This window comes from Chrysochloris asiatica, unplaced genomic scaffold, assembly GCF_000296735.1.
Source record: "Chrysochloris asiatica unplaced genomic scaffold, ChrAsi1.0 scaffold00085, whole genome shotgun sequence".
Taxonomy (NCBI): domain Eukaryota; kingdom Metazoa; phylum Chordata; class Mammalia; order Afrosoricida; family Chrysochloridae; genus Chrysochloris; species Chrysochloris asiatica.
Genome location: NW_006408603.1, coordinates 2,488,364 through 2,499,671, shown reverse-complemented (window position 1 = coordinate 2,499,671; position 11,308 = coordinate 2,488,364). Strand labels below are relative to the sequence as shown.

The following is an 11,308-nucleotide window of genomic DNA, read 5'->3' as shown; positions in this document are numbered from 1 at the left end:
ACCACAAAGGGACAGCTACTGTATGAGACCATTACTGTAAAAAGGTGAGGAAAGGTTTTCATTCTATAATAAGCATTCTATGATGGCTACCAGGGGTTGGAGGAAAGGAATAAGAATTATTTACTAGGTAGAGTGTTGCTGTTATGTACCATCTAGTCAGTTCTGATTCACAGCAGCATTGAATAGGGTTTCCAAGGAGCGGCTGGGGGTTTGTTTGAGCAGCTTTCCTTACAGTTCAAGATGACCTTGCAGTCCAGTACATTATCCTGCAGCACAACACCAGGACTCCAGGTAGAATGGAGACACGTGCTAACTTGGGTGATGGGGAAGGCAATTAAAAAGAAAAGGAAGGAAAACAGAATTTTTTTTTTTTCCCCAAAAGGAATATGGTTTCTGGAAGGGAAACAATGTATGTTTATTTTCTCATTAGGACAAACCATTGGGAAATTTTTCACAAATTAAAAAAGGGAAAAGAAATAAGGAAAGTAAAAGAAAGAAAGAGTTTTAAAAAAAGATTTGGAAAAAGACAGTGGTGATGGTTGTGTAACATGGGGTATGTGGTTGGTGTGGAGGGACTGTACATGTAAAAATGGTTGAAATGGCAAATGTTTTGTTATATGTATATTGCTACAATAAAATAATAACAGTAATAAAGACAGGGCTTACTGATCAGATACTGAACTTACCCCTCGAGCTCCATTTTCAGCCAAGCAGTAGATAGGTATGTAGGGGAGATGAAAACACCAGTGATGTGTACACACCACAGAATGGTCAGCCATTCAACATTATAGGGCAGTATTTACCTAAGGACAAATTCAGAAAGGTGGAGACAGAAGAAAGAAAGGAAACAAAAAACAGAGAGAGGAAGTGGGATAGTGCCATTATATTGAGGGGATTGAAACTAAGATGAAATGAAGTATATGATTTACTGAATGTGAAACTGATGATCTGCTCAGTAAACCTTTACTCAATTCACAATAAAAGTTTTAAAAATGGATGCAGCAATGTTTTTCTTTTTGACTTTCAGGTAAGTAGTCTTGTTTTCAGACTTATGGATGAAGGAGTGTCTAACTAAGAATTGTCTACTAATTAATCTTAGATTGTTAAGGACGATTTTGAGACATACAGATAGATCATAGAAACCATGTGCTTCACTACCAGTCACTCAGTGCCTGGAACTGTACACCCTCGATCAACTACCCAGAAGCAACAGAGCTCTCTAACTCACCGAAGACCCTGAAGAAAGTACAGACTACACAAGAACGCAATGGTTCTGTAGGATAAGCACTGGATTGGGAACCATAAAGTCAGTGGTTTAAGTCCACCAACCACTCTGTGAGAAAAACATGAGACTTTCTGCTTTACGTTCTTGGAAACCCTATACAGGGTGGCTATGAGTCAGAATTGACTAATTGGCACTTAACAACAACAACATGCAAGAATTAATAAACATGCTCAGTATCTATGAGTTTAAACTATGTACAACTAGCAGAAATTATTAAGATGGTAAATTGAATTATTCAAGGAAAACTACAAATTTAGTTTTAGACTGAAGTCGACCAACTTTTTCTGTAAAGGGACAGATAATCAATGTTTTAGGTTTTCTGGGTCATATGGTGTCTGCCATAACTACTCAACTCTATCACTGTAGTATGAAAGTTTTTGTTGTTATTGTTAAGTGCCGTCAACTTGGTTCCGACCCATAGTAACCCTGTATACGGTTTCCAAGGAGCAGCTGGTGAGCCTGAACCACCGAACATGCGATTCAAATAGACTTTGCAGTCCAGTGCATTAACCCACAGCGCCACACCAGGACTCCCAGAGATAATATGTAAGTGAGCAAGTGTGGCTGTGTTCCAATAAACTTTATTTACAAAAACAGGCACCAGGCCAGACCTGGCCTATGGACTCTCACAGTAACATGCATCAGAATCACCTGTGAACTAGTTTTACAGATCATCCAGCCAACTCCCTGCCATTGCATTGATTCTGACTCACAGCAACCATACAGGACAGAATAGAAAGGCATTGTCAGTTTTCAGAGACTCCTGTAGAGACAGGAGCAGACAGCCTCATCTTTCTCCCTCATTGTGGCCAGTGGTTTTGAACCACCAACCTTGATGTTAGCAACCCAACTCTTAACCCACTATGCCACCAGGTTTCCTTAGTTATAAATATCAACCTATGTTATTGGATATATTGAGGCTGGGGAGTCCTGGTGTGGCACTGTGGGTTAGTGCACTGGACTGCAAAGTCGGTTTGAACCGCAAGGCTGGAGGACTTACATAGACTATTGCCTTCCATTATATATTTAACCTTAAATCACATGAATCAAAACTAACACCTGAAGTCACCTTTAAGCTAAGTAAAAGTTTAGCTACAAAACTAAAGATGCTCACCTTAAAGTATTGTTCTCTAAAATAAATTACCTGTATGTAATAGACCAAATGGACAACTATTTAAAATCATAGAAGGTTGGGGAGCAGGGAGTTTAAGGGAGTCAAATAATTAGAACAGAAATAATAAAAATATTGACACAATGTGGAAAATGTCACCAGTTTCACTGATTAGTATGTCTAGAAACTGAACGGGGAAGGTTTTTCTGTGTATAGTTTCACCCAAAATAAAATAAATATTTTTTTAAAAGGTGAGGCCATTTGCCTAGTATATAATCACCCACCCTACAGAATCAGAATTTCTAGGGATGAGACCTGGGAATCAGTAATTTAATAAGGTAGGTCCACAAGTGGTCTATAAACTGCATTCTGAAAAACATTGTGGTATGCAACTAGCTACATGTAAACTGGGGTGGCCCTACTGTCCTAGATGTGGGCTGGCACTTCCTGCATCCTGCAACAGTTAAAATATAGTAACTGTTTTTATCTTTCTCTGACCTTTCAAGTATAAGGACATACAAGCAAACTGCTATTTTTACCTCCCACCCTCTAAAATTTTGTTCAGGTGAAATTTTAGGTATGAATTTAAAAGGAAATCCTCAACTTAATATAATAAGTTTTTCACAATAGAAATCTCCCTGAAATTCTTTAGAGTGAAACATCAGTAGACAAGATTCTTACCAATAGATCTAAATCTAAGGAATAGTTTCCTGTGTCCCACTTTCCCTCCCAAATATCTCTAGCAAAGGCCTGCCCTGTTGCTTGGAATTCCACTATTAACAAGTCATTACTTAGTGTCTTGAGGTTTTTACATCAGTGTTGTTTTGGTGAAGTGCCATCGAGTTGGTTCTGACTCATAATGATCCTGTATAGGGTTTCCGAGGAGTGGCTGGTGGGTTTGAACTGACGACCTGTGGTTAGCAGTCTAGTTCTTATCCTACAGCACCACACCAGGATTCCTTAAATAGGGCCTATTAAAATTCATTTCAAACCAGAAAGTGTAAACTCTCTGCAGGCTTCTGAGAACTGTTCCCAACCTTAACAACCAGTATAAATTATGTACAAATGAAGAAAGTGGTTCTTTTTTTAAAAAAAAAACTTTTATTGTGAATTAGTTTACAGAGCAGATCATTTTTACATTCAACAAATTACATACTTTTCTTCATTACAATGATTACAATCCCCTCCATGTATTAACAGCTATAGTGTTTACCTCTATTCACCGTAACTATTGCATTCCTTCCTGTATCTCCCTCTACCTTTGTCCTTCCTCTGCTAACCTCCCTCTTGCTGTATATTACCTACCCTGTCACCCATGTTAACATGTGTCTACCCTCTAGCCTGTGAATAATACCCCCCTTTTTAAAAAAAAATTCTTAATTTGTCTGTTTTAATTGTCAGAAATCAGTCACCAGATCATTCAAAGAGGCAGTGATGTTTAGGTTGGGGAATAGCTTCACCTCTTCAGCTATCCAGATTTTCCTAGAAAGAACAGTGAAAATGCAACAGTCAAAGGGATTGTCTTCAGTAATGTCCTAAAGAAACCAGGACATGATTTGCACATACCTCCAAGAAAATGCTACTTTTACTAAGGCTCCTACTGATCCCAGAAGTGGAAGGGAATGCTTTGCCCAGGGTCTATGACATGAATGTTCTAATGATTACCAAGACATGAGCTTAGACTACCTACTATAGTTATCACTACAGCCGACTAGACCAATTATTTTTTGTTCGATAATATTAAGATGACTCTGGACTCCCTCAAAACATACCCAAAATATTAGGGAAAGAAAACCCAGAAATTTACTAGGGAGTAGAGTGAAGTCAGACTGAGATTAGAACTCCATCATCAATCATACTCTATACATGATTGTGTGTGAAAAGTAGAGATCAGCTTTACAAAGCCAGCAGTAAATGTTTTAGGCAGAATGACTCTGAAGTCCAACCACACTGGCTGAGCTTCTGTTTCCCGTTTAACATGTTGCCATAGGTTGAATTGTGGCCCACAAAAATATATGTCCACATGACTAGGTTGTGACTAGGTCAAAAATCGTCCATTTTGTGTAATGAGGCAAGATTAGCGTGCAGTGTTGTTGTTGTTGTTAAGTGCCGTTGAGTCGGTTCCGACCCATAGAGACCCTGTACAGGGTTTCCGAGGGTGTAAATCTTTGCGGGAGTAGAAAGCCTCATCCTTCTCCCACGGAGCGGCTGGTAGTTTCGAACCGCTGACTTTAAGGTTCGCAGCCCGATTCGTAACCACTACGCTACCAGAGTGTGCAGTGTGTCACAGCTTTATTCCCTTGCTGTAATCACACCTCATATTTCACAAGAGACAAGAGGAGAGAGCAGAGGAAGAGTGGCCTCACTAACATCAAGAATGAAGAACCAGAAGAGGAGTGTATCCTTTGGTGTATCCTGGGTTTTCCCTACTGTGAGACCCTCCTAGACTCAAGAGAAGACTGATGCCAAGACACAGAGAGGTCTCCAAGGCACACAGAGATCACATATGTTGAAAGGAGACAAGGGCTTTCTACTAGAGCCAACAGACAGAAAGCCTTCCCATAAAGCTGGATTCCTAAATTTGGACTTCTAGTCTCCTAAATTAAGAGAATAACTTTCTGTTTATTAAAACTACCCACTTGATAACTATGACACAAAGCAAGAAAATCCAGACCTTTCAACCAAGTAAGAAAGCCTGTTATTCTACATGGTTTCCAACTTACAAAGAGTCATGAGTTGAAGCTCAAAGGTATTAGTATAAAAATAATTCAAATACTTAAGAAAACCAGGAGCCCCAATATACTTACCCAACCTCCTTGGCTCTGGATGAACTCCCGGATGGCACTGTTTCCATTGATCATATTTATCACAGGGATGGCCATGTCCCTGGCTATTTTGGGGGCCACGTGGACCACACTCTCGAGAAGTTTCACTGACACTGCTAAAAATGCTCTCTCATAAGCTAAGCTGGGATCCTGAGCACACCAGGTCATACTGAGAGATTTCACTGTGTCCTTGAGTAGAGCTTCTCCCTGGGGAGAAACACAGTGGAGTATCACTCATGAAGTCAGGATGATGCTATAGTAAAGCAAGAGTTCCCCAAAGAGTGGTAGGTAAATGTACAACTGGCTTAATCTTAGTAGGTACATGGATAGACTTCTCATCTTAATACTTTGTTTTTGACTTTATTACCTATTTGTATTTACTCATTTTTTAATGTAGTAACTTATTTTAATGGATAGAAAAATATATAAGTAGTCCATCAAACCTGTGATGTCAGATATCATTGCTTAGGATGAACAAAATGATTTTAAAAAGTAGCTGAAAGAAAAACATTGAGTATAATACTGATGATGGTTGCACACCATCATTATGACTCATTATGATGCACATGTTCATCACAATGCACATGTGAAAACATTACAGTGGAAAATCTTTCCTTATATAGAAATATCAACTAGATGAAAACTACCTGCATGTGAAAGTTGTATAATGAATAAGGCAGATTGTAGAACTGATGCATTTGAATTGTGCTGTTGGAGAAAAATATTGAAAATACTATGGACTGCCATGAGTCCTGGTGTGGCGCTGTAGGATCACAAGGTTGGTGACTCAAACTCACCAGCCGCTCCTCAGGAACCCTATACAGCATCTCTATGAGTCAGAACAGACTCAACAGCACTTAACAACAACAACAACGTGGACTTCTAGAGGGACAAACAAATCTGTGTTGGAAGAAGTACAACTGAATGCTCCTTAGAAGTGAGGAAGGCAAGACTTCATCTCCCATACTTTGGACATGTTATCAGGAGGGACCAGTCCCTGGAGAAGGACATTCTGCTTGGTAAAGTGGAGGGTCAGCAAAAGAGAGGAAGACCCCCTATGAGATGTATTGACACAGTGGCAGCAGCGATGGGCTGAAACGTAACAATTGTGAGGATGGCATAGAACCAGGCAGTGTTTTGTTCTGTTGTGCATAGGGTTATGAGTCAGGACCAACTCAATGGTGCCTACTAACAACATGGTAGTTCAACTGATCAAATTGTAAAGGTATTTTTTGAATGATTCAAATCTGGGAAGCTCTAAACTATAAAATTATTTAGTTTTTCCTCTTCTTTTACCCTTCCTAAAAAAATCAGTCTAAAATCCATTAGGAGTATAGTCAGCTGGGATATAAAGAGTCCACATTGGTTAGAGTAGGTGTCAAAGCCCAAGAAGGGCAGTCACATGGGAGAGCACCTACATCTTGGTTTCTAAAAAAATAAATAAATAAACCAGGGATCCCTGGAGAAATGGTAAATTCCAGGGCTGGGGTATGGAAAGTCAAGATCTTGTGATCTTGTATCAGAAAGCAAGGAAGTACTCACAGAATAATAGAGACAAGTAAAAACTACAGAGTACAGATTACAGGGATTTCCATTGTCCAAATCTGGAGTAATTTGAGCATCTAAATCAGGGGTGGGGAGTGTCCAGTCCACAGGCCATATAAGGCCAGCAAAATCATTTGGTCTAACCCTGCCAAGGCAACCACAGTTCTAGCCATCACATTGTTGTTGTTGTTGTTAAGTGCCGTCGAGTCACTTCTGACCCATAGCAACCCTGTATAAGGTTTCTGAGGAGTGACTGGTGAGCTTGAACTGCCAACCTTGCAGTCTGACCCACTAACCCACAGCACCACACCCATACTCCACATTAGGGATGAGCTAACTAAATGTTTGACCAAATATAGAAGGCTGAATTATAAGTTGATAATTTTGTGTGCCTGAGAATGATGTTATAAATTTTGGTAGAAAAATGGATCCCCACCTCTGATCTAAATAAATAATGCTACCAAGAGATTATAAACTATTGCACGAGGCATAAATTCATAAATATAAAATAATACTTAAAATAAAATAAGTGAATAAATTGAAATTCTGATGAGATAGGAGATGTTTAAATAGTTTCAGAGAACCTATCTTTTAAATATTTACTAATTACAAAGGGAAAAGAATAATTTATACCAGAGAAGCCTGACAGACACCAACATAAGTGATCCAAGTTAACACCAATAATAGGACAAACTGAATTTTTTTGTGACAACTGATAGGATGCAATGACAAGAATACAGAAATATTTCTGTGATATTCCTACCAAAGGTACATATATGAATGGACTTCAGAAAGTTCATGGAAAAAATCCATTATCTTTTTGTTCCATTTTTCCACAAACTTTTAAAGCTCCTTTGTATCTTGAATCTATCCATGAGGAAACATCAAACAAACTCAATGGACAGTCTACATAATAACTAGTTCAAGTGTCAAGATAATGAAAATCAAGGAAATGCAGAAGAACTATTCAACATTGAAAGAGATAAAGGTCTCTTTAGTCTGTACAACTAAGATACAATATATGATTCCAGCCTGGGTCTTTTTGCTCTAAATGCTATTATTGGCACAACTGACAAAACTTGTATAGGCTGTGATGATTGGAAGATAATAATGTATCAGTGATAACTTCCTGGTTTTGATGGTCATCTTGTGGTTATATAAGTGATTCTCCTTGTTTGAAGGAAATACATGGGGGTGATGGAACATCATGTTGGCTGTTTACTCTCAAATAACTTAGGAGAGAAAATGGTACTTACTATATTTGCACCTTTTCTGAGTTTGAGACAGTTTCAACATTTTAAAAAATGTGTGTGTGCTGGGGTAGATTCAGTCATCAGCTAACCTAGGGCAACCTCCAAACAAGAAATTGGGACTAACAGGTCCAATTCAACCTAAAGGTAGATAGAGTGGGCACATACCCAAATGATATACAGTAGAACAAATAAAACATGATACTTAAGAGTGTGGTTCTGGAATCAGTCTGGTTCAAATCCTAGCTTTAACACTCACTGAGGGATCTAATCGGGCTGCTAACCTCAAGGTCAGCTAGTTCAAAACTACCAGCGGTTATGTGGGAGAAAGATTAGGCTTTCTGTTCCCATAAAGATTTACAGCCTTGGAAATCCTATACAGGGTCGCTATGAGTTGGAACCGACTCCACGGCACATAACCACCGCCACCAAAGGATATAATTAATTGTTTTCCTGTTTGTCAGTTTCCTTAGGAGTCCTGGGGCACAGTGGTTAAGTTGTACCAGCTACTCCAAGGGAGAAAGATGAGGCTTTCCACTCCCATAAAGATTTATATCCTCGGAACCTTAAAGAGCAGTTCTGCTCTGTCCTATAGAACTTGAGTTTGGTTTGGTTGGTTTTTATAAGGGCTTATTCCTTACTGGAGTCCTGGTGTGGCACAGTAGAATAAGCACTGGACTGCCAATGGCAAGGTCAGCAGTTCAAACCTACCAGCTACTCCTCAGAAACATTATACAGGGTCACTATGAGTCGGAATGCTACAGCACTTAACAACAACATCCTTCATTGCATCAGACTTATCAGTTGCTCATTGTTCCTGCATATGATTTCACTGCTTTACTTGTAGACACTGTGGGCAAAAAAGTGCTCACTCTCAACACACTGGGCTCCTATGCAAAATAAGTACTAAACCAGATACATAAAAGATACTTTGCCAAGAATAAATTGCTATAGGTAGCTATGTTTTATGCCACACAGCACAGAGCTGATGAAAACCAAGTGGTGGCAACTTGAAAGTGGATCAGCCTATGCTAAGAGGTTTTTATCTCAAGTTCACTTAGGTTTTGATGAACTCTTAAAGAACTGACAATTGGCAAATTCCAGCTGTATCTGCGTATATGAATATAATTCCCGAATCTTCCATAAAACAATTCTAATCACAGTAGTATACGAGTAGTAGGAAGATGGAGACTGGAATAAGAAAGTGCAACGAACAATATTAAAGAAGAAAAAAAAAGGAGCTTGACCTGTCCCTGAGTCGTTTCTTTAATGATGCTTCTGGCATGGCGCTCCAATTCTCCATTGAACTGATCACCCAACATCCGAAGGCGGCCAGCAATTATGGCCACATCAAAAGAACAAGGCTCACCTGGGACAGACGGAACACAGTCACAATTGTCACCATCTTTAAATAAATTACTTTGGGGGACATTCTTTAGACTTTTAAAGTACTAGGAATCTGGGCTTTGGAGAATGTTCTCTAGATTTTTAAGCATATTAATAATGTTTTAGAACAACTCCAATGTTCTGTGGATACCAGCAGCCAGAAAAATCTTCCTTCACTGAGAATCTCTCCACCTTCCATGAAGATACCAGGTATCACTGAAAGCTTACACTTTGTCTTCTAAAACTCAAGAGGAAATAAAGAAAGCATACTCAGATTTTCTTGTTGACATTCAACCATCCCCTGAGGCCAGAAAGCTTACCTGAATCTGGTTCATCTTCACAACATAGGCTGCGGTTAGAAACCTGCGATGTTGTGCCCAAGAAGTCTGTGAGCAGAGTGTCCACAATGCATTCTGTTTGCTCCTCAAAAGTTTTAGGGGTCTTCATTACAGATGGGTTTTCCCACAAAACAAGCAGTGTTCTGCTCAGCAGAAGTCAAAAACACTGGTAAACTAGCAGATGTTTCTACCTACTAAAAATTTTCCTAATGGCCAATGAGTCTTTCCCACAAGCTTTCTTAAAAAATATCTGCTTAGAATGGTGAAATTTCTAGGAGAGCTCAACTATACACAGAACTTTCTTTTTGAAGAAACTTAGTTCCTTGCCTCAGAACCACACCCTAGTCAGCACAAAGATTAATGAATAACTTTTATTGTAAGATAGTTGATCAAGAATTGAGGAAAAGCCTCTTGGGTAATTTCATGAAGAAATATTTCCTGGTACATTCTCTGTGTGATGTAATCTAAAAGAAGGGTTTGAAGTTAGACCAGCATTCAAATCCTGATTATAGTATTTATGCTGCTGTTGTTGTTAGGCACCATTGAGGTGGTTCTGACTCATCGCGACCCTATGTACAAAAGAACAAAATATTGCCTGGTCCTGTGCCATCCTCACAATTGTTGTTATATTTGATCCATTGTTGTTGCCACCATGTCAATCTATCTGCTTGAGGTCTTTCTTTTTCTTGCTGACCCTCCACTTTACCAAGCATGGTGCCTTCTCTGTGTTGTCCTTTCTGATAACATGTCCAAAGTACAAGTATTTATGGGGGTACCTGAAAAAGCATTGCTACTAGGGTTCCAGTTCTTATAAGCATGGGCTTATTCCAGACAAAATATGTTTAAACATGTCTTTGTGATCAGGGAATGACTGCAAACAAGTTTTCTCAGTAATATACTTGTCGTCTCCTTAGGGTACCTTCAAAAATCCAATCAAAACAATGACTTCCAAGGAGATCTCTTGGGCCAGTTAAATTCAAGGCAGAGAAGTTATGGCAACTGTTTTTTGGGACTCCAAAGGAGTCATCTTGATAGGTTTTCTTGAAGGACACAGGGGCTTATAACGAAGAAGTTTTAAGAAAATTGAAACTGTATTGGTAAGAAAAAGGCTCAGAAAGGTGTTCTGAAAAAACTTTTTCTATCACATCAATGTACCTGATCATTCTTCAAGGGTAACAAGGGATGTCCTATGAGAATTTCAATGGGAAACCTTACTCCATCTACCCTAAAGTCTTGATCTTGCCACTTTAGACTTCTTTTTGTTCAAGAAACTCAAAGAATATTTCAAAGGAATACAATCTGAGTCCCTTGAGGATGCCAAAACTTCATTTTGATGTGGTGTAAATCAAAGAGGCCTGAGTGTTTTGTGGGAAGAGTTACGAGATGGAAACATTGCTTTCAAAAGTATATAGACCTCCAAAGTATGGTGAGACCTGGGGACTCCTGAGCCCATGGACAAGGACATAGCCACAGAGGGCTATAACTGAGAGTGAAGCATCCAGATGATATGAAGTGAGGGGAGATGCACAAGAATGCCCAAACTTGTAGATACACCCATTCGACCTAGC

At 39.2% G+C, this 11,308-nt stretch overlaps 1 protein-coding gene across 1 annotated transcript; it reads right to left on the bottom strand.

Annotated features, from left to right (window-relative positions):
- Positions 1-3,860: 3,860 nt before the first annotated feature.
- On the bottom strand, positions 3,861-9,849 carry BCL2L15 (BCL2-like 15). The gene is made up of 4 exons (XM_006865895.1): positions 9,723-9,849; positions 9,264-9,385; positions 5,204-5,428; positions 3,861-3,878 (listed from the first exon to the last, which is right to left on the bottom strand). The coding sequence occupies exons 1-4, from the start codon at positions 9,847-9,849 to the stop codon at positions 3,861-3,863; spliced, it is 492 nt and encodes a 163-aa protein (XP_006865957.1).
- Positions 9,850-11,308: the final 1,459 nt, after the last annotated feature.